The sequence below is a fragment of the Calliphora vicina genome, chromosome 1 (genome assembly GCF_958450345.1).
Source record: "Calliphora vicina chromosome 1, idCalVici1.1, whole genome shotgun sequence".
NCBI lineage: Eukaryota > Metazoa > Arthropoda > Insecta > Diptera > Calliphoridae > Calliphora > Calliphora vicina.
The window spans coordinates 68,998,248-69,024,021 of record NC_088780.1 but is presented as its reverse complement, the minus strand read 5'-3'; the positions used below and the strand labels follow the sequence as shown (position 1 = coordinate 69,024,021).

Genomic DNA, 25,774 nt, shown 5'->3' with positions numbered 1-25,774 from the left:
GCCAAATTGTAGACTACTCCCATGTTGCAGCGGCTCAACGAGCAGCGAAGAGCTTCACAAATGATTAAAAACACAGGTATGCAAATTCTCTAAAACTGACATTTTTTCCAATCCCAGGTTGTTACGACCAACTAGTGAATGGTATGAAAAGCTAATAATCGATTTTCGACTTTTCGATCAACCATTTTCATTTTGATTTTTACAGTCGATTAATCGAACCCAATAATCGATTTTTTTAATAATCGACCTGCATTTTTGGGAACTATAGCAAATGACCCATATACGCTATAATTACGGATTAAAATCATATTTTGGAAGAGTATTATAACTCCATTATGTTGAGGTGCTCATTTGATAAACCGTAACGGCAAACATTTGACCATTGTAGAATTAGCAAGGTACAATTACTAGAAAGTATGTTCTCAATTATACATTCCCTATAACGTCAAACAAAAGAAAATTAAAAAATATAAAAAGGAAATGTCAAAAAAAAAAATAATTGAATTTAAATTTTTATTACAAAAATTTACTAACAATTGAAGAAAAACTATATATTTTTAATAAGTGTGTACAATTTCACTTAAAACGTAACAAATTTAAAAAATATCGCGGTAGCAAATTAAAAAAAGTTAAGTGTTTACAATTTAAATACATAGTTTGACGTTTTAGGGGTGAACATTGGAAACTCTCTCTAATAATTGTACCTGGTAACTGATTGTACCATGCATTTGACAACAATTTTATGGAAAAAATTTCGTAACATTTTTTATAAAAATTTCTTAAGGTTGAAAAAATTTCGCATTAAAAAATTAGGTCCTCCGTGAATATTTTCCGATGTCAGCTGAAGATTAATATATTGCAAATTTTAATGAAAGCAAAACACTTATAAAATACTAAAAATTCCGGAATTTTATTTCTATTTCGATTAATCGTTATCAAAAATCGATTTCAGCATAAAAATCGGAGTATATAATCAATCACGAAATAACCGTTTTTAGACCCTCAAAATCGATTTTCGTCCATAATCGTAATCGATTTACCATTCACTACGACCAACTAATCTGTGACGCAGCGACGTCCCGTGTTCGCCCTTATATCCCGAAGGAATTTCGTCGACAAATTTTGGCGAATATGCACAAATTGTCACGTCCAGGGGTCCGGGCTACCACCAAACTGGTCACTAATAGGTTTTGCTTTCTCTACAAACAGACGTGCATTTTATTCGCTCCGCGATTTTATTAAAATTTTATTATTTTTTAGTGCAAATAAAAATTTTAAAAATTAGCGATTGGACGCTTTGAAATTATATTTGTGTCTAGTGATAAATACAAAAAATTTGCAAAAGCAATTTTGTTTAAAAAAAGAAAAACAATTGGTTTAAAAAAAATAATAAAAAGTGTTAATTCCTTTTGTTTGTTTTAAAAGAGCACATGAATTCTCATGATGAGAGGAGGCTCCAGTATGAACGGCAGAAATGCCTACATATTTCTTAACGGGGAGAGTGATCAAAACAAAAAAATAAATGACCCCAGCTACAACAAAAATTATTTAACCGCCAAACCAGCTGAGAGAGCACGCTCTTGTTCCCCCGTGATACAATTACACGAACAAAATAATACACAAACAATATCACCAACCAATTTATGTTTAGAACAAAGCATAAAAGAAAATATGAAAAGCTTAAATACAACAACAACTATACCAGTTTTAAAAACACAGACAAATACTGTTAATAAACAAGCTTGTGATCCACTAACAAAAAATAGTGAGAGTTTGAATATTTTTAACACTAAACAAACCACAATTAATAATGACGGTACACTGAAGGGCGCTATACCAAAAAAAAGATAAGTACATTGAAATCACCAGTACTACCAGGTATGCTTAGATATGTAAGTATTAATAAAATAAATTTAAGTCCCCAAAATAATGGAACGTCTGTCAAGAAACAGAAGATAGTTGATAATCCATTGATAGGCAATCGTTTCGCACTCTTGAGCGAGGATAATAATAAGAGTATAAAGGATGGTGCTTACGAAAAGAAATCATTAAAGCCACCACCAATATATCTGCGTGAGTCCAGCTCGAATAATTTGGTCAAAACATTTGTTGAACTCATTGGAAAAAATAATTTCCATATTGTTCCAATAAGAAAAGGCGGTGTGCAGGAGACGAAAATAGTCGTATACACTGAGGATTTTTATAGAAAAATCTCTCAATACTTGAATGATAATAAAAGGAATTTTTATACCTATCAACTGAAAAGTAGTAAAGGGTTGACAGTTGTCATTAAGGGCATAGAGTCCAGTGTTGAGACTAATGATATCAAGGAGGCCCTGCAAGAATTGGGCTACGAAGTAAGAGCTGTAGTTAATATATTTAACAAAGATAAAATTCCTCAGCCAATGTTTAGAGTCGAGTTGGAGCCAGAAAAAAATAAATTGAGGGGAAATGAAACTCACCCAATTTACTCAACACGATATCTGTTAAATCGTAGAATAACCATTGAGGAGCCTCTTAAAAGAAATCGTCCTGTCCAATGTGGCAATTGTCAAGAGTTTGGACATACTAAAAATTATTGTACCTTGCGAACAGTGTGTGTGGCATGCGGAGACCTTCATTCTTCATCACAATGTGATATCCTAAAGAATGGTCTCAGAAGAAAATGTGGTAACTGTGGTGGCGATCATTCAGCCAACTACCGCGGGTGCCCAGTTTATAAGGAGTTATTGAACAGATTGAGAGAGAGGCAAAAGCTAATAAGAGGGAAAACATCTGAAGTACCAGCCTACAAAATTGAAAACACCTATCCACCAGTCAATTCTGAGGTTCCGCTATTGAACAAGCAAGCAGCCTCAATAAAATTAAATTCACAATCCATTCAAATTGATCAGCCTAAGAATGTAGCAGGTTCTTATGCCAATGTTTTGAGAACGGGTTATCAGCAGCCTGGTGTTCCCCAAAATACGGGAGGGTTGGAAGCACTTATGCAAGCGCTTACCCAGAATATTACCTCTCTTAATCAAAATATGACAAATTTTATGTCATCCATGCAAAACACAATACAAGAGCTTTTAAGAGCGCAGAACCAAATGATACAAATCCTCTTAACAAAAAAATGAGTTATTTGAGACTATGTTTCTGGAATGCAAACGGTTTAAACCAACACAAATCAGAGATACCCCACTTCATGCAGAATAAAAACATCGACGTGCTATTGGTTTCGGAAACTCATCATACCAATAGGTATAACTTTTATATTTCGGGTTATACATTCTACTGTACAAATCATCCTGATGGTAAGGCACATGGCGGCACTGGTATTTTAATTAGAAATCGTTTAAAACATTATCCCCTAGATGAATTCTCAAAAGACTATATGCAGGCAACATCCATTCATTTGGAAAGCTTTGCTGGAGATTTAAATATAAGAGCGATCTATTGCCCACCACGCTTTTCAATGACCAAGGAGAAGTTTGAAGAATTCTTTAGCACGCTAGGAGGTCGCTTTCTGGCATGTGGCGACTATAATGCCAAACACACTTACTGGGGCTCTCGACTAATGAATCCCAGAGGTAGACAGCTTTATAAAGCATTAGTTGATCGCAACAATGGCCTGGATATTGTGTCCCCTGGACAACCAACATACTGGCCTGCTGATCCTAAAAAAATTCCTGATCTCATAGACTTTGCCATAACAAAAAATATTAATCGAAATTCAATATCTACAGAAATGTCATATGATTAATCTTCTGATCATTCCCCAATTATAGTTTCTTATTACGGGAGGACTAACATTTCAAAATTTCATACTGAAACATATTACTTTAAAACAAATTGGCTTAAATATAAGAAATATATAAGCAGTCATATCCACACAGATCTTTGTATTCAGTGTGAGGAAGATGTAGATAAAAGTGTCAATGACTTTACGTCATTAATTGTATCGGCTCAAATATTTCCTAAAACTGATATGCACATTTCCAACTCAGATATTGAACGACTTCTTTTAGAAAAGAGAAACCTCAGAAGAGAATGGCAACAAAGTAGATCACCTGCTGCAAAGCAGAGGCTGTCTGCTGCTAGTAAAAATCTGAAAAAAGCCCTTCAATTAGAGGAGGATCGCAGAAATAGAAATTACATTCAAAGTTTAACAAATACCAAACACACAAATTTTTCCCTTTGGAAGGCAACGAAAAATATCAAGCCACCGGTAGAGGGGCAAAGCCCTTTAAGGAAAGCTGACGGCACCTGGCCTCTCAGCACGGAGGAAAAGGCTAAAATATTTGCCGATCACTTAAGTACAGTCTTTCAACCAAACTCGCCAACTACTGTTTTTGAACTTGTAGAGCCACCTGTGTCAACATTATCTAATGATGACATATTAGATATAAGCCCAGAAGACATTAACGAAGTAATCAAGTATAATATAATATTAAAAAAATCACCTGGAAATGATTCTGTTACACCTACTATGATTAAAAACCTACCGAGTGTGGCAATAATTGTGCTGTCTACAATATTTAATGCGATCTTTAAATATGGAGTTTTTCCGACAAATTGGAAAACTTCTCAGATAATAATGATACCAAAGCCAGGTAAGGACTTGACCGTACCATCCTCCTATAGACCAATAAGCTTGCTTCCTTGCTTATCGAAACTGTTCGAAAAAGTGTTCCAAAAGAAAATCATACCATTATTACATGAGAAAAATATAATCCCAGTTCATCAATTTGGTTTCCGGGAACGCCACGGAACAATAGAACAAGTTAATCGTATAACCGGAGAGATAAGAAAATCCTTTGAATTAAAGAAATATTGTTCAGCTATATTTTTGGATGTCGCTCAAGCCTTCGACAAAGTATGGCACAAAGGACTGGTATATAAAATAAAATGTTTGCTGCCACCATCTACTCATAAACTATTGGAATCTTATCTATCGGACCGTATATTTACAGTTAAGTACAATGATTACGTGACAAGAGAATATAGGATTGGAGCAGGAGTACCACAAGGAAGTGTTCTTGGACCTACCCTCTATTTAATTTACACCTCTGATTTGCCTACGAGCGATGAATTGACTATTTCTACATTTGCTGATGACACCGCAATTATTAGCTCGCATGAAAACCCATATATAGCATCTAGTGTACTAGATGGCTACTTAAGATGTGTTGAAACATGGTTAAACAAATGGAGAATACGTGTAAATGAGTTAAAAAGCAAACATGTTACGTTCACACTGAGGAGGGGATGCTGTCCACCTGTCACACTTAACAATGTTAATATACCTCAGTCCGATTATGTTACATACCTTGGTATTCACTTAGATAGAAGACTTACATGGCGCCGTCATATAGAAACCAAGAGACTTCACATGAAGTTAAAAGCATCTAGCCTTCACTGGTTAATAAGTGACCAATCAAAGTTAAGCCTGGACTATAAAGTCACCCTGTATAAAATCATTTTAAAACCAATTTGGACATATGGAATCCAATTGTGGGGAACGGCCAGTAATTCCAGTATTGAGCTTATACAGAGGGCCCAGTCGAAAATTCTTAGGACCATGACGGCTGCACCATGGTACATAAGAAATGAAAACATCCACAGGGACTTGGAAGTGCCACTAGTGAAGGATGAGTTTAAGAAAGTCCGCGATAAATATATACTGAAACTGCAATCACACCCAAATCCGCTTGCTCGGCTTCTCGCACAGAGCCAAACCAGATCAAGGCTTTGTAGAGGAGATCTACCACCCCGCTAAGATGTGGTCCATCCATCAAACAATGCTCTCTTTAGAGAGCAATTAGTTTTAATTTTAGTTATAAGATTTAATCACTTATTGTTAGGCCTAATGATATAGGCAGATTCAATAAATAAATAAAAAGTTAAAAAAAAAAAATAGGTTTTGGCCTGGATTCGGAAAGAGACTGCTGTGCTTGTGCGAAACTGCCTACAATGCCAATGCTCGAAAGTTCAACAACATAATCGTACTGCTCCTGCCAAATACCGGCCGACAAGAGAACGTTTTGCTCATATCAATATTGATATCGTTGGTCCCTTTCCATTGTGTGAAGGACAGCGATATTGCCTCACAATTATTGACCGTTTCACACGCTGGCCGGAGGCAGTACCAATTCCAGACATGTCAGCTGACGCAGTCGTAAAAGCTCTTCTATCTCAGTGGATTGCGAGATTTGGCCTGATGAATAACGTCATCGAAGCAACAAAACTTTAATGAAAGTACAAAGGAGAAGACGTTTTGATAACATGCCATTCGATTTTAAACGCTTGCAGTTTCCAGTACAAGTTGCATACGCAATGAAAATTAACAAATATCAAGGGCAGTCAATACGTTTTTGCGGCATTAACCTCGAAAATCCATGCTTCTCGCATAATCAATTGCCTGTTCCCATTTCGGAACACCATCAGTATTATTTGTTTACAAAAAATGTCGAAATTATGATTCACAGCAAAACAATCGAAAAAATTATTTCTTTATTTTAATTGGTTACCAGAATATCTCACTTTCAATCTCACAAACCTATATGAATAAAAGTTATCATGCAAAACTACATTTTCCCGCATTTTTTAAATTTTTTACACATTTCAATCAGCTCACAAATTCACAAATCGAACCTTTTTTCTAATTAGGACAGGACAACGTCTGTCGGGTCAGGTAATATTTAATATATGAAGATTCAATAAATAATCATTGCCCATAATATGTCTTAAAAATAAGACAGATATATTATATCTGTCTTATTTTTACTAACACCAGATCGTCATCGCGAATAAGTACGCGATGGCAAAATAAAATTTAAAGAAGTGACTTGGGTTGAACCATGTCTGGAACTATTAGCAATCTCGAGGTAAATGATTCAACCATCTAGTATTACATGTTATCCTTATTAACATGTAATTACAAAATCTGACGATGGTACGATCGGTTTCTATGGAGGCTTTTTTAGTCAAACACCGGTTGCCTAATGTCATCCATAGCGCTACATTCTATCGCAAATACATGATTGGATTTCAAAATGTTCATCAATGGAAAGATCTTTTAGCATGAAAAACTTCACATTAAATACTTCAAATTGTAAACTTTGCTCTGTGGTTATAAAGTTCTACGATTGTTATGATTTACATTACTAATTTCAGATTCTACTTTCAGTTTCATGTTTCCTTTATATATTCCATTTATTTATCAATTTTTTTTCTTTTTAGGAAATTAAAGCTAATATCACATCAACAATTCCACGATTTACTGTTTCAACTTTATCGCCTGGTGGTCTATATACTTTATCAGTTTATGCGTTTAATTCGAAGGGCAGATCTGATCCAACTATTCTTAGCGCTGCCATGTTGAGAATGCCTGAGAAACAACTGACTTTTGAACCAGGTAGCTATATAATATTGATATGAATTGGTAAAATTGCGAATTTTGACCTCCCCCCTCTAGAATGGTTCTATGTATTGTAGAAACACGTTGTGTAAAATATTAGGATGATAGGATAACGTTAACTGGTGCCGCAACGACGCTGAAGTTTTGAGGTGCATTTACAAGGGGACAAAAATGGAATTTTTTCAGTTTTTGTAAAAATTTTGCCATTAAATAATTACTTTTGCAATTTAACTTAAAAGAATTGAAATGTACACGTAATTGTCGTTCTAAAAATTGGTTAAAATATTTTAAAGTTATTAAAAAATCGCCAGGATATTAAAGTGTCTCAGGCCATTAGAACAAGAAATGTAGAAACAAAATTAACATATTGTTACGTTTTAACCTTTTCAAAACGTTTGTTTATTTCCTTTAAATAAATCGGATACTTTTGATTGCAAATAAAAGCCGTTTAGTAGTTTGAAAATTGTAACAACTCTTTATTTATGTAAAAATGTACAACAACAGAATTAAATAGTCACTCAATGTTTTTTATACACGTTTATAAATTCGCAGAAATGGAGACACACTTTATAATGTACACGAATTCACTTGAAAAACACAGCACACTTTAAGGCACTCAGTTGATGTTTATTCGAAAAGCGTCTCTGATAAACTCACTAACGGCTGCAACTTCTGCCACTATTTATAACACTGCCATCTGCACTCTAGATTGCTCTTTAACTGTCAAAGCTCGTATATTCTAGAGCTTTCTAATACATAAGCACTCTGTGGTGTACTTTCTACAATGTCCTTTAACTGAATATTCGAATTCGAATATACGGTCGCAGCCAACAGCGTTGCCATACTTACGATCAATGGGCAACTGAAAGCTTTTATTCAATGTTAATAATGCCCACAGATATGTTACAGTTTGAGAGGCACTGCTATTTGAAAGCATTATGCAACTTTTAAATCAGCCGTTAAAATCGTTATATTTGAATTCAAGTACAATTTCGTAACAACATTTTGAGAAATATTAAAATAAAAGCACATTTTTACTTAAAATATTTCCATATTTACTTGTATATGAGTTTTTGTCTTCGTAGGATACCGTTAACCTATAACGGCAGTTTAAAAACTCAAATTTCAAATTTTCTAAAATGTTAAACCAATTTCAGAATTTTTTGATTATCACATTGGGATTTATTGAGAACATAATAGGGAATAAAAATATGAAAAAAGTATGACAATACCTCCTATTCATATTTTGCGATTTTCCAGAAAAACTAATTTTTTGGCCATATTTATGATTTTTAAGTAAAAGCTTTTCAGAAGTCAATTTTTTCAATATTTGGCATTTCTCATGGAAAGATAGCGAAATGTTATATATTTTGGGCCGATTTTGATGAAACTTAAGAAAAATATAACACAAAGTCTAGCATTTACAAAAACAGCTGAAAAATTAAAATTAACCCTTAATAGCACTTGGGGTTAAAATGACCCCAAACTTCTAAAACCATAAATAAAATTGTCAATTTCAATAGTGATGATCAAAAATTGCTTTTTATAGGAAACAAACTTTAAAATATTGTATTGTGTATTAGAAAATAGTATTATTAAGCCATTTCCAAAAATGTTCACAATTTTGTTCAATTTTGACCACACATTTTTCAAAGGGCAAAATATTGTATTTATACTATTGATTTTAACCCTTTAGTGCACTTTTGATTTATTAGATTTAAAAAATAACTCGAATGATTCAGTTTATTTAATTCTGAAAAACATTAAAGTTAGCACCATTCATATTGAATGTCTTTTTCGTGATTTTAAAAAGGTTAATTTTAATTTGTGTGCTGTTATTATAAATAATAGACTTCATGTTATATTTTTCTTAAGTTTAATCAAAATCGGCCGAAAATATATAACATTTCGCTATCTTTCCATGAGAAATTCCAAATATTTAAAAAATTTACCTTCGCGATTTAAGGGTTAACGTTTTCCGATTTTAGTAAAACTTTCAGACTATATTTAAAATTACCTGGACTATAATATTCTAAATAGATTGTACTTAAAAATCATAACAGTAAAGAAATTCGGCTTATTCGCCAAAATATGGCCAAAAATATGTTTTCTCGAAAATCGCAAAATTTAAATCGCATGTACTTTTCATACTTTTTTTTCACATTTTCATTCCCTATTATGTTTTCAATAAATCCCAATGTGATGATCAAAAAATTTTTAAATTTGTTTAACAAAATTTTTAAAAATTTGAAATTGGAGTTTTGAAACTTCCGTTAAAAAAATTAATTTTTTTTGGTCATACCTGCGAATAGGTTAACGGTATCCCACGAAGACAAAAACTCATATACAAGTAAATATAGATATATTTTAAGTGAAAATGTGCTTTTATTTTAATATTTTATTAAAATATGTTAATTTTGTTTCTACATTTCTTCTTCTAGTGGACTGAGACACGTTAATGGCCTGGCGATTTTTAATAACTTTAAAATTTTTTAACCAATTTTTAGAACGACAATTACGTGTACATTTCGATTCTTTTAAATTAAATTCCAAAAGTAGTTATTTAATGGCAAAATTTTTACAAAAACTGAAAAAATTCCATTTTTGTCCCCTTGTAAATGTACCTCAAATCTTCAGCGTTGTTACGGCACCAGTTAACGTTATTCTATCATCCTAATATTTTACACAACGAGTTTCTACAATACATAGAACCATTCTAGAAGGGGGAGGGGACGGCCTGTACCTAGACAATTTTTCGTCCATACTACATAATATGCACATTAGAAATGGCCTTGAAAAATAGATATGTTTTTGATGGATCTTATTTGGTCCTTAATAGAGTGTTTAAAAAAAAAGGTTTCCGGTTTAACAGAAAAAGTGTGTTTTTTCGGTTTTTGTCTTCAAAAAACCGGTTAACCGGTTTATATTAATTTTTTATTTAATATGAAAAAGGTCTCCTTAAATTTATTTGTGGACGCTAATAGGAATTGTGTTAAATCTTCGGAAATTTTGCATTTTTGAATTCTTAAGGCTTTATCTTTATGCAATTATTTTATATTTTGCAAAATATTATTAAATGCTATAATTTGCTATAAAATAAATCAATATTTTTGAATATGGTATCAAAGTTTTTCATAAATATGTTTGAATGAGCTTTAGAAAATATAGTTCATTAAAACCGGTTAACCGTCTTACAAAAACCGGTTTGTCAAAAAACCGAAAAGTTTAAAAAACTGAAACCGGAGGAGTTTACAAAGTTGAAAAAACCGGTTGACCGGTTTTCGGTTATGGATACTCTAGTCCTTAAGCAGCTAAAACTAACTTCTGCAAAATATGAGGCCAAACAGATACTAGAACGGAAATCCAATGAGTGTTGTAAAATTTAGTAAACAATGGTACAATTTGTATCGTGTATCTTGTATTAAATACAATTTTTGTTTATTAGTTTGTGAACACCCATTGTATTAGGGTTCTATAGCTGAAACAAAAAGTCGACTTTTCGACCTTTCGACTTTTTCCGTTTTTTAAAAAGTCGACTTTTCGAACTTTCGACTTTTTTCGTTTTTAAAAAAGTCGACTTTTCGACTTTTGGTAATTTATAAAAGTCGACTTTTCGAACTTTCGACTTTTTAGTTAAATCGACTTTTTTCGACTTTTTTCGACTTTTTTAGACTATTTTCGACTTTCCGACTATTTTCGACTTTTTACCATTTCTTGTAAAAAATACATTGTTTCTACATTTATTGACGCGCCTTTTGTAATGTTTAGCAATAAAAATGAAATTTATCAAGGCGATAATAGTTAGAAGGATGTTGTGTAGAAAAAAGCTTTAATTTATAAACATTTATTTATTATTTATATTGGCATATACTACAAAAAATGCAAGTGTACCAAATTGCAATAGTTTTAGTATAATGTTGCAATTAATTTTTTTTTTAACAATCTAAAAAGTCGACTTTTATCGACTATTTTCGACTTTTATCGACTATTCGACTTTTTTCGACTTTTATCGACTATTTTCGACTTTTATCGACTATTCGACTTTTGAGATAACATAATCGATTGTTCGACTTTTTTCCGACCAAAAAGTCGATTTCGACTTTTTTCAGGAAATAGTCGATTGTTCGAACAATCGACTTATAGAACCCTACATTGTATATTATGAATGTTTTTGAAAGCGTAGTACAGGGATGATAAAGGTATTTATAGACGGCAATACTGAGTATTAACACTTTTCAAATTTAAAATATTATTGAAATCAGTCGGTATTTCAAAAAATCGTTTCGAAAAAACATTTATTGTTTATACGATAGTATTACAAATATGTTATTTCTTTGTTGATTGATATTTTTCTGAAAATTTTATTTTTATTTTATATTTTCTTGACATTTTTATTTGCCTTATTTGTTTTTATAAATACATACCCGATACATATGAAAATAAAAAGTTTTTGAATTGTTTTAAACAAATTTTCAATACCGACCGTAAATCAAAAAAATCATTTGTATTTTTTGAAAATCTAATACAAATTTTGTTTAGGCGATGAAATTGTATTATGATACTTGAGTTTTTGACAAATATTAATACTCAGTATTGCCGTCTATAAATACCTTAAATGACATTTTCAAAATTGTACAATTCAGTAAAAAATTGTACTTTTTGTACTAAAACGAAAAACAATATTTTAGTTTTGGTAATACCAATCATATTGTCCAATGTATATTATTTTTATTTAGTATTCGTACTGTAGCGTTAAATATTCCATTTGCTGTAGAATCCTCGATTGGAGACAATTCCAAAAACCGATCGCGGCATCGACCATCAAAAATTCTTATTATTATGGCCAAATTTTTAGAAACTGAAAAATATGTACTTTCATCAATTACTAACGAATAATAGTTTTCTTTACAAAAATTACTTATTTCGTTACTATTTTCTGGACCAGTAGTATTGGTATGATTTTTTGAGCTTTTGACCTGTTTATTGTAAACATTTTAGCAATCTGTCACACCTTCTTTAATAACATTGTTTAGATGGTCCAGAATTGATAATGGTAAGTTATGTTCCGTAATAAACGAAAAACATGAGGTTGTTTTTAAAAAAAATATTTATTTTTCGTCTTCATTTTTCTAATGTGACTGTCACAGGACTCATGTCGTTTTATATGAGTTACTAGCTTGACCCGGAGCGCTTCGCTACCCCTGTCGAAGTAAAATAAAAAAAATGTGTACTAAGCCGTTGAAGGTATAAAAAATATCCTGTGATTTTAAAAAATCTTGAAGCTTTTTTTAAGACATTTGCCTATTTTTAGTCAGACTCCTTATAATGATATGAAAGCTATTTATTATAATAGTTAAAGTAATGCTTCAAATGAGTTATTTTGTTACCATTGAAGATAAAATATATAATTGTAAGAGTCTTTAAACTTTGTGTAAATTACGTTGATGCCAGTATCCTGTTATGCCAGAAATTAAGAAGGGGTTTGTTCCCATCCGTCCCATTTTTGCATAAACTTCATGTACTGATAAGAAATTGACATTGACAAATGGCGACAGCCTTCAATGTCGCAATAATAGTTCTGCAGATATTCGAAAATACTATATACTTTGCATGGGAGTTCCACGCCCACTTATCCACTCCCGCCCATTTTCAGCTATTCTATGTCAAATGATAAGAGAGCTATTCGGACAAAGTTGAACGAATCTAGTAATTATAGATCTCAAGATATTTAGAAATAACTTTGTATGGGAGGTGACTCACCCCGAGTTCCGATCCTTCCCATTTTTTTTTATTAACTTCTTTCACTGATAAGAAATTAACTCATATGAAGTTTGAAGCCTTTCACATTTACAGTTCTCCAGATATTCGAAAATAACTATTTACTTTGTATGGTAGGTGCCACGCCCACTAATTTAATACCGCCCATTTTCAGAAAAACCATGTAAAATGATAAGGGTGCTTTCGGACTAAATTTCAAGACTTCCACAATTATAGTTCACCATATATTTGAACATAACTATTTACTTTGTATGGGAGGTGTCACACCCCCTGTACCGATCCGTCCCATTTTTAGTTAAACTTCAAACAGTGATACGAAATTGATTCGTATAAAGTTTGAAGATAGTCACAATTTTAGTTCTGCAGATATTCGAAAATAACTATTTACTTTGTATGGGTGGTACAAATTTTGCCCTCTTTTGCCCTTTGTGGTCCAAGTTAAGAAAAACTATATAGTCTATTATTGCTTCCAAGTAAAGGAATATCTATGTTCCAAATTTCAATCAAATCGGTGCAGCCGTTTACTCTTGATTGTTTGAGAACTAAAGGTACCAATTTTACCGGTTTCCCCGTCTATCTATCTATCTATCTATCTATCTATCTATCTATCTATCTATCTATCTATCTATCTATCTATCTATCTATCTATCTATCTATCTATCTATCTATCTATCTATCTATCTATCTATCTATCTATCTATCTATCTATCTATCTATCTATCTATCTATCTATCTATCTATCTATCTATCTATCTATCTATCTATCTATCTATCTATCTATCTATCTATCTATCTATCTATCTATCTATCTATCTATCTATCTATCTATCTATCTATCTATCTATCTATCTATCTATCTATCTATCTATCTATCTATCTATCTATCTATCTATCTATCTATCTATCTATCTATCTATCTATCTATCTATCTATCTATCTATCTATCTATCTATCTATCTATCTATCTATCTATCTATCTATCTATCTATCTATCTATCTATCTATCTATCTATCTATCTATCTATCTATCTATCTATCTATCTATCTATCTATCTATCTATCTATCTATCTATCTATCTATCTATCTATCTATCTATCTATCTATCTATCTATCTATCTATCTATCTATCTATCTATCTATCTATCTATCTATCTATCTATCTATCTATCTATCTATCTATCTATCTATCTATCTATCTATCTATCTATCTATCTATCTATCTATCTATCTATCTATCTATCTATCTATCTATCTATCTATCTATCTATCTATCTATCTATCTATCTATCTATCTATCTATCTATCTATCTATCTATCTATCTATCTATCTATCTATCTATCTATCTATCTATCTATCTATCTATCTATCTATCTATCTATCTATCTATCTATCTATCTATCTATCTATCTATCTATCTATCTATCTATCTATCTATCTATCTATCTATCTATCTATCTATCTATCTATCTATCTATCTATCTATCTATCTATCTATCTATCTATCTATCTATCTATCTATCTATCTATCTATCTATCTATCTATCTATCTATCTATCTATCTATCTATCTATCTATCTATCTATCTATCTATCTATCTATCTATCTATCTATCTATCTATCTATCTATCTATCTATCTATCTATCTATCTATCTATCTATCTATCTATCTATCTATCTATCTATCTATCTATCTATCTATCTATCTATCTATCTATCTATCTATCTATCTATCTATCTATCTATCTATCTATCTATCTATCTATCTATCTATCTATCTATCTATCTATCTATCTATCTATCTATCTATCTATCTATCTATCTATCTATCTATCTATCTATCTATCTATCTATCTATCTATCTATCTATCTATCTATCTATCTATCTATCTATCTATCTATCTATCTATCTATCTATCTATCTATCTATCTATCTATCTATCTATCTATCTATCTATCTATCTATCTATCTATCTATCTATCTATCTATCTATCTATCTATCTATCTATCTATCTATCTATCTATCTATCTATCTATCTATCTATCTATCTATCTATCTATCTATCTATCTATCTATCTATCTATCTATCTATCTATCTATCTATCTATCTATCTATCTATCTATCTATCTATCTATCTATCTATCTATCTATCTATCTATCTATCTATCTATCTATCTATCTATCTATCTATCTATCTATCTATCTATCTATCTATCTATCTATCTATCTATCTATCTATCTATCTATCTATCTATCTATCTATCTATCTATCTATCTATCTATCTATCTATCTATCTATCTATCTATCTATCTATCTATCTATCTATCTATCTATCTATCTATCTATCTATCTATCTATCTATCTATCTATCTATCTATCTATCTATCTATCTATCTATCTATCTATCTATCTATCTATCTATCTATCTATCTATCTATCTATCTATCTATCTATCTATCTATCTATCTATCTATCTATCTATCTATCTATCTATCTATCTATCTTTTTATTTATTTTTGTTGGACGTAGTGATAGCGCGCTATCAACTAGTGGCCCTACGATAACTCCACCAACTCTACCCTGGGACTACTTCCGCATTTCATCAGGGCGGGTAGTTTAATTTCAGTATCATTCCTACGTCCTCCTTACATTATCTGTAAGGAGGTTCGGAACTGCTGAGCACCTCGTCTTCATTATCCTATTTATAAATTCTTCACACAATTTCCATGCATTTGCGGAATGTAACATTATGTTCACAATATTTTCGGGTGTTAAAGTCACACCTAGGTTATTTTGCAAAGTTTCCCTCTGTTCCAGCCATTTTTGACATTCAAAAAGTATATGCTTTGCATCTTCCTCTGTTGCTCCGCATGAGTCACAACTGCTTATATCCTTCAGTTTAAATCTGTGTAGATATTTATTAAAACTGCCGTGGTTGGTCATCACTTGAGTTAAGAAATAACCCATGTTTCCATGTGTTCTTTCGATCCAGACTCTTATATTTGGAATCAGGTTATATGTCCATCTTCCATTCTCTTCTTGGTTCCAACGTTCTTGCCATATGCTTATTATATTGTCCCTGGCGTCTTTCTTGATTTCTGAAATTTTTCTCGTTCGATCTGCTGGACTAGTATTGTCTCGATATATGTGTCTTGTTTGGTTATATATTTGCGCTCTTTCCAGTATTAATAGATCTATGGGAGGTAGACCTGCAAGCACTAAAGCCGCACTTGTGGACACTGTACGATACGCTGATGTGATGCGGAGAGCACTAACTCTCTGTGGTTTCTGTAATTCCTTTATGTTATACTTTAACTCCAATGCTCTGGTAAATGTTGGGGCAGCATATAGAAGTTGGGAGTGTACTACGCTGTTAATTAGTTTTCTTATCTGCGGTTTTGGGCCGCCACAGTTTGGCATTATTCTGGCAAGTGAGGTTGCTGTTCGCATGGCCTTGTTACGAATGTTCAGCACGTGTTGTTTGAAGCTGAGATTGTCATCCAATTGTACTCCTAGATAGCATAAGTTGCGTTTTAAGGATATTTCACTAGCTTGAAGTCTAATCTGCGGTGTTTTAAAGACTCTTCGATCTGTCACTAGTATAGCCTCAGTTTTTTGCACTGCCAGCTGCAGTCCGTTTCTCCATAACCATCTGTTACAACGGCATAAGCTATCATTTGCAACTATCTCAATCAATTCGGCAGTTTGTTGGTTTATGACGAGAGCAATGTCATCCGCATAACCTATTAGTTTTGCTCCTTCTGGTAACTCCAAGTTCAATAAACTATCGTACATCACATTCCAGAGGAATGGTCCTAGTACGGATCCTTGAGGTACTCCGGCTGTTATTTGGTATTCCTGCATACCATTTTCCGTCTCGTATAATAGAATTCTATTGTCCAGATAGTCTGCTACTATATTGTAGAGATAGCTATCCACTCCCTTGCTTTTGAATGCATCTAGCACTACTTTCCACTTTACTGTGTTGAATGCGTTTTTCACATCCAGTGTTATTATTGCGCAGTATTCTCCTGTTGTTTTGGCTTGTATCGCGTTATTGTAAACTTCACTAATGGCATCTACTGTACTTTTCCCTTTACGGAAACCATGCTGCATAGGAGACAAACCTCCAAGGTCATCTATACAATCTTCTAGGCGTTTTAATAGTACACATTCCAAGAGCTTTCCTAGTGAGTCCAGCATGCACAGTGGTCTATATGAACTAGATTCGCTCAATGGTTTATTTCCCTTTCGTAATAACACTAATTTCTGTATCTTCCATTTAGCGGGAAAAATCCCGGTCTCTAGACATAAGTTGAAGACTTTAACTAAGGATTCCGGCCATATGTCACATACCAGCTTTATGACTTCGTTTGGTATACCGTCTGGTCCTGGGCTCTTTCCAATACTCAGTTTATTGCCTGCATGTTTAACCTCATCTACGTTCATTGGGATGAAATCGTCGACATGTAGCTTTGATGCACTTGTTAGCCCATCTTCATCATATGGGAATAATGTTTCAACTATTGTTCTTGCCCACTCTGGTTCTTTAATACCAGGTATAGGTTTAATTCCACCCAACTTTTTCATCGCAATTCGGTATGGTTTTCCCCAAGGGTCCGAATCTATTTCATTACATAGTTCCGTCCAACATCTTCTCTTACTATCTTTTATGGATTTTCTTAGAGTTTTTCGTGCCTTCTTGTACTCATACGCTAAGATTTCATTTTCATGATTTCGTGTCGACACTCGACGTGCTGCGAGGCATTTCGCTCTCAGCTCACGTATTTCATTATTCCACCAATAGACGGGTGGTTTGTTGTTGTATCCTTGTATCTTTGGCATGGCAACATTACAAGCTCTTGTGAGTGTTCTCGTCAGGGTTTCAGCTGCATTCTCTACATTTGTGATTTCGGTTTGATTTCTTAAATTTCTTTCCTTAGCCCGTGTGATATATTTAAGTAGTTTCTCATCATTACGTTTTCTGACATTCCATCTTGGAAGGTTTACCTGGACCTGATCTATATTTGGATGGTCATCTATATTAAACGAGATATACTGATGATCGCTTAAGGTAAGATCTTCCAGCACTTTCCAGTTCATTTTCTCATTGCAAAAATTTGGTGTTCCAAAGGTAATATCAATAATACTACCACTAGCTCCTCTCCTAAAGGTAAGTTTGTCTCCGATATTGAATACAGTTAGACCTATACTAGCAATCATCTCACACACAGAAGTACCTCTATGATCTAGGGTATTAGAGAACCATTCTGGGGATTTACTATTAAAATCACCACCAATGACAACTTTATATTTCGAGGATCTGATAGAATCCTCGAGTATATTAAGAGCTTCTACAAACACGTTATAATCCATATTTGGTGAATAGTAGCAACTATATACTCTAATTTTCCCAATTGTTGCATATACGAAGCCAGCGTTACTTTCATCAACTTCGCTCACAATTAGGCTCCTGTTTCTCACCATGATGGCTGCACGTTGATTTTTGTCCTCATACCAAACATGGGATGGTGGGTTCCTATATGGTTCGCTTATCAACAATATGTCAGTATTATCTTCTGTCGCCTTTTGTATCATTAGGTCTTGTGCTTCTCTACCCCGTCCGAGATTGATCTGTAGGAATTTCACGATCATTGGGTTGTTTTACTTCTCCTGTTGTTTACGCAAGCAGTACTGCCAATGTAGTGTCGAACGTTTATTGAGCCATTTTCATGACAAAGTATACACCTCATTTCCTCTTTACATTCCTTAGACTTGTGTCCCGGGTTACAACACTTTCTGCATAGGTTGGATCTATCTGAACCTTTACACTGATTAGCAATGTGGCCCTGTTCCAGGCATCGGAAGCAGTGCATTACTTTGATCTTGCTCCTCAGTCTACACATAACCCATCCTACCTTGACCCTCCTCGCATGGAGTAGAAGAGCAGCAAGATGCTCTGGGAGTTGAATAATCGCCTGTTTAGTTCCTCCAAACGATGTTCTCATATTTAATATTTTGAACGTTGTGGGCTCTTCAACTTTTGTCGCCTCCATCAGAGCCTTAATAAGGTCGGCATCATCTGTTGACTCATCCATGTCTCTGATATCTATGACATGACTTTTGGTAACTGCTCTTACCATGACATTTTCACCGAGGGTGTTACCTATAGCACTTTTGAGCTTCTCGGCTTGACCTTCGCCTTTCTTCAGTTTAACAAGTAGTTCACCAGTTCTTGTTCTTCTAATACCCTGTATCTCCACCCCGATATCAGTGGGGTTGATTCTCCTCTTCATCTCCTTTATGACATCAGCGTATGACTCAGTTGTAGTAGCTTTAATAGTTATAGCTTCTCCTTGGTCTCGCATTTCACGAAGTTTATCATTTTGTTTGTACTTCTTCTTCCTTGTCTTTCGGTGGCTCACCTTTTGCCAATCATTTTTTGCAGCAGGGGTCTCTGGGTTATTTATTTCATCATGAGTCTGTAGAGCTTTGACCGTTGCGGGTGTTTTCGCGATCTTCCGTTTTCTTTCTTGGGACGGTGAAGTTGGGTCTACTTGAGTGGCCTTAGTCTCCATTTGCTTACATGTGTCGTTCACAACAACTGGATTAATGCCTATCGCTTCCTTGTATTCCCTTAACTGCTGGTACAGTGCAAGAGCACAATTAATATTATCACGTAGTGACTTGTGTACATTCCTTGCACTGGAAAGAACAACATTTGCCGCACTTAGTTTATTGCCTAATTCAATAAACGCTTTCTCCTCCGATTGTCTGAGGTGATTAAGATGTCTCACCTCCTCTAAGACTCTATTTGATTTAAGAGCATTCACCGGTGTGTTCATAGCATCTCTTATAGTATCCACATTATTATCACTCATACTTTCCTGGTTTAGTGATTCTTCCAACACAGTTTCATCTGGTGATCTTACTATCACAGAGCTTCTTTTAAATGGATTTTCATCCTTGTTTGCAGTTGTTTGCTTTTGGTTGCTGTAGTTACTCGCCATGTGTTTATTGGGTCTCAACTCGAAGCCGCTATCTCCGTTTGAAGTGTAGTCACGTATAGATCCCATGGTTATCTATGCATGCAGGGAGGCCATGCGAGGGTTGACATAGAAACCTTATGGGGTCCTATGCCAGAGCCAGATCCGTGCTAATCAGGAAAATGCATCTGAACCTACACCACCAACTCAATGGTGACAAACATCGAACGTACTCCAAGACTCGCTAAGTTTTAAAGAGACGGAGGCAGCTGAGACATTAACCTAGATTTCACTTCCGCCTACTGAAGTCCTAGAATACCACAGCTGTCAGCCCAAGGGAGTGTCAAATCCAAATATATGTCCAGAAATACCATAATTAAGACCGTACTGGGCTTGGTCTTAATGCCTTACGGCGGGAGAATATACCCATACAATTTGCATATTCCATGGGTAGGGACTAGGGAAACCACGAAGTCGTCATCCTTCTAACTACACCTCTCTAGAGGGTACCCCTGTGGTCGGCTACCTATTTAAGGGCGGTAACCACTCGCCCTGTCACAGGACTTCATTGGGCACAAGCACATTTTTTGTACGCCCTCCATACCTGCCAAAACTAAGGTCCGCGGGGTCGTTACTCCCGTTATCCTCTCCTGAGAATACCCTTGCGGGTTCTATCTATCTATCTATCTATCTATCTATCTATCTATCTATCTATCTATCTATCTATCTATCTATCTATCTATCTATCTATCTATCTATCTATCTATCTATCTATCTATCTATCTATCTATCTATCTATCTATCTATCTATCTATCTATCTATCTATCTATCTATCTATCTATCTATCTATCTATCTATCTATCTATCTATCTATCTATCTATCTATCTATCTATCTATCTATCTATCTATCTATCTATCTATCTATCTATCTATCTATCTATCTATCTATCTATCTATCTATCTATCTATCTATCTATCTATCTATCTATCTATCTATCTATCTATCTATCTATCTATCTATCTATCTATCTATCTATCTATCTATCTATCTATCTATCTATCTATCTATCTATCTATCTATCTATCTATCTATCTATCTATCTATCTATCTATCTATCTATCTATCTATCTATCTATCTATCTATCTATCTATCTATCTATCTATCTATCTATCTATCTATCTATCTATCTATCTATCTATCTATCTATCTATCTATCTATCTATCTATCTATCTATCTATCTATCTATCTATCTATCTATCTATCTATCTATCTATCTATCTATCTATCTATCTATCTATCTATCTATCTATCTATCTATCTATCTATCTATCTATCTATCTATCTATCTATCTATCTATCTATCTATCTATCTATCTATCTATCTATCTATCTATCTATCTATCTATCTATCTATCTATCTATCTATCTATCTATCTATCTATCTATCTATCTATCTATCTATCTATCTATCTATCTATCTATCTATCTATCTATCTATCTATCTATCTATCTATCTATCTATCTATCTATCTATCTATCTATCTATCTATCTATCTATCTATCTATCTATCTATCTATCTATCTATCTATCTATCTATCTATCTATCTATCTATCTATCTATCTATCTATCTATCTATCTATCTATCTATCTATCTATCTATCTATCTATCTATCTATCTATCTATCTATCTATCTATCTATCTATCTATCTATCTATCTATCTATCTATCTATCTATCTATCTATCTATCTATCTATCTATCTATCTATCTATCTATCTATCTATCTATCTATCTATCTATCTATCTATCTATCTATCTATCTATCTATCTATCTATCTATCTATCTATCTATCTATCTATCTATCTATCTATCTATCTATCTATCTATCTATCTATCTATCTATCTATCTATCTATCTATCTATCTATCTATCTATCTATCTATCTATCTATCTATCTATCTATCTATCTATCTATCTATCTATCTATCTATCTATCTATCTATCTATCTATCTATCTATCTATCTATCTATCTATCTATCTATCTATCTATCTATCTATCTATCTATCTATCTATCTATCTATCTATCTATCTATCTATCTATCTATCTATCTATCTATCTATCTATCTATCTATCTATCTATCTATCTATCTATCTATCTATCTATCTATCTATCTATCTATCTATCTATCTATCTATCTATCTATCTATCTATATATCTATCTATGTTCCAAATTTCAATAAAATCGGTTCAGACGTTTAGGCGTGATGCTCAAACAAACAAACTTACAAAGACATTTATATATTTATATGGATTCCACCTGCAATAGAAATATTACAAATACCAAATTTGGCCCCGTCTTTAATAATCCACGGAAATGATTTGGTCCATACTTCTCTGAAGGCTTTTGTATATGGTTTGCGCTTTTTACTCGTTCTGCAACACAATGAAAAACATATTTTACATATTGAAATCCACTTATTTTGTCTTCAAACTTATGTTGCTTCTTCTAGATCCATTAAGGACCCAATAAGCAACCGAAAAATTTAAATTCAAGTATTGGAAATTTTATTGGAATTCAACTTGAATTTCAGCCCCTTTTTCAAGCATTTTTAACGTTATAAAATGTTCAAACTTATTTGGAAATTTTTCTTTTCTTGTCAAACAAATAATATAAAAACAGAAGAACTAATATAAAAATGTTAACTGTTAATAAGCAGAATTAAAGTACATAAGCAAGTCCATTAGCAAAACATATGTAAGTAAAATCTGTATTTCACTGTAATTCAATGCTGGAATTCAACTATATTAACATTGTAATGTTCGACTTGAATTCAAGTTTCCTTTTCACTGGAGAATGCTATTGAAATCAAGTATAATACAACTGTATTTTAACCCTTGAAGCTTGAATGTATGACTGGAATTCAACTTGTTTTACACTTGAAATCGTTTGAATATTGTTACGAAATTGTATTTGCCCAATAAGCATTTTTGCTGGAATTCAAGTGTAAAACAAGTTGAATTCCAATCATACATTCAAGCTTCAAGTAAACAGCTATGTCAACAACAAAAATGTGAGTAAAATATGCGTAAACTAGTACTTTTTGCCCAATATTTGGTCAGATAAAACTCGTATAACTTTGTTATTTTTCATTCGAAATTATTCTCTAGAAGCTTTGGTTTATTGCAAATGTTTAGAAAACAGTATTTAAATAGGGAATTTTTTTAATATATCGAAAAAAGTACCAATATTTACCCAATTTTTTAACTTTCAATCGATTTCCGGCCCTTGTTCCAGTTATCTGATTGCACTTAAATTTTGCAGTAGTTCGTTTTTGCTACCAATGAACAAAATAAGGCCAATCTTTTTAAGGGCATGTCTAATGTACATATGTATAAATGAAAATTCAGACACAAAATTTTATCTTTGTATAACATAACATTAATATGTTGATTGCTGAATTGATTTCTTTTGTTTTGAAATATATTTTTTTTAATAAAAATGTTTGATTTCATATATAACAAGTGTTTTTTTAATTGTCGATAATTTGCCGATTTTTTAAATCTAAATGCCGATGCTCCATTAGTCTTTACGTTCTGTAACGTTTCTGTTCTGTGCCGTTCTGAATGCTGTTATATTGTAGTTAGTTTTTCCGTAAGATCGTATCAGCTGTTTTTAAAATAATAACCAAAAAACCATCTTGGTGATTTTGTTACTATTATTGTGAACATTTTTATAAATACATACATATATTTTTTGTTAATGATTTAATTTAAACTAATTTTTTACATACATAGTGCATACATTAAAAGAAATTTATATTTATTTTATTAAATTTCAATGTTTTTTTGAAAATATTATATTTTTTATTCTTTTGTTAATAATAAATATTTCCCTTTCAAAAATGTTGGCACCACTGCTTTCATATTGTTGGCATTTTTGTGTATATATGATATCAGCTGTTTTAGCTGTCACTTAACGTTGCGGACAAAATTCTATTTTCAAGAGATTCATCCGCAACAGAACGGCAACGTTACAGAAAAACTAGCGACATACACAAATTTCCCTATGCTAAAAACAAAACAGCTGATTCGGAACGGAACATACAAACTAACTAGGCCTTAAGTATACTGATATCCCATGTAACATAGCATGAAGTCAATAGTCACTTTAGTGTCTCTTAGTAACCCATGGTGAAGTCAATTCAAACTTTTTTTGTAGTGCACTTTATTTTACCCACCAGAAGCGTTGACTATTTTCGATCAGCTATCAGATAGTCACATTGTAATCAATAGGGTCAATTGACCCCCTGCTTAGCACATACACATAATAAGATGTATTTTCTTAAATTTATAAGAAAAATGATATTACCACCACCTTGCGGTCATTTTTTGCAAGAATTGGTGAAACAGAAAAATAGATAATTCAAAAAAACCTTTCAAAAGAGGTATCTGTGATGAAATTCTGACAAAAAATAAGAAATTTAGACGTAAAAGTTATAAATATTACACTGAATCTGTTTTTTTATAATTAAGTTTATTAATATCAAACGAGTTTATTCAGTGTTATTCAATTTTATATATAGCAAAAATTGTCACAAATAGTTTATATAGCTATTTTTCATCAATCATTCGAAAAAAAATAAAAATAAAAAATATTTGACTTTTTTTTTGCAAAATCAAAACTTTTTTTCTTTTTTTCAATTTGCAAAAAAAAAGTCTAAACTATTTGGAACAAATTTTGGTAAGAGTAATAGGTAATAAGTTACATGGATGAGAAAAAACACCTGTTTGTAAAATTTTGACCCCCTCTAACTCAGGGAGTTCTTGACCGATCCTGTTGAAAAATTGTATAAACTACTATCCAATTGGAATAACCTTGCTGCATACAGTGAGCCGCAAAAGTGAGTATACACCAAAAATTATTGGATATTTTTTAAGATAATGAAAATTCTAAAATTTATCCATGATTAAAATTTTAAAGTTTCGGTTTGATAGAGATTGGCTTGAATAATATCTTTGGTTGTGAAAAATATAGATTTAAGTCGGACTATAATGATTTTCATGATCTTAAAAAATCAAAAAATTCGCTGCTGTTTACTCACTTTTGAGGCTCACTGTATTTCATCCCGATCGGAAGACATCGGTTTTAACAATTTGTTCACTTCACATGAAATCCCCCATATAGTTAGAGTAAACCGTACCTCAAAAAAAAAACCGTTCACCCGCTAATATAAAGTATTTCTGCAAGGCTGTTACGAAAAAATTTTTTTTTTTAATTTTTTGCCGAATGTAGGTGTCGCCTTTTTAAATTTTTCGTTATATCATTGTCATTTTCAATCGGATCTTAATGTATGATATATCAATGTTTTCGTCTCGAGAAGACCAATGTTTTTCTCTAAGGTTAGCAAAAGTTTAGTGATTTCTTGCGAACTTTAATTTTCTGACATTACGGGGGTATATTAGGTTGGTAGGATCAGAGATCTGGTGGAAAAATACTAGAACGGGATACTTAAAGCCAATGGACCTTAGAGCCTTTTCAAGATTTTTCAATTGATATGATCTATTCACATTGCTATCATACATCAATCTC

General features: G+C 32.7%; 1 protein-coding gene across 1 annotated transcript in view; it reads left to right on the top strand.

Annotated features, from left to right (window-relative positions):
• The window catches only part of side-VII (sidestep VII), a 475,559-nt gene that overhangs the window by 303,559 nt on the left and 146,226 nt on the right, over positions 1-25,774 (top strand). The window contains exon 11 of the mRNA XM_065499240.1: positions 7,228-7,402. Coding sequence (XP_065355312.1) covers positions 7,228-7,402 — 175 coding nt within the window. The remainder of the gene's footprint in view (positions 1-7,227; positions 7,403-25,774) is intronic.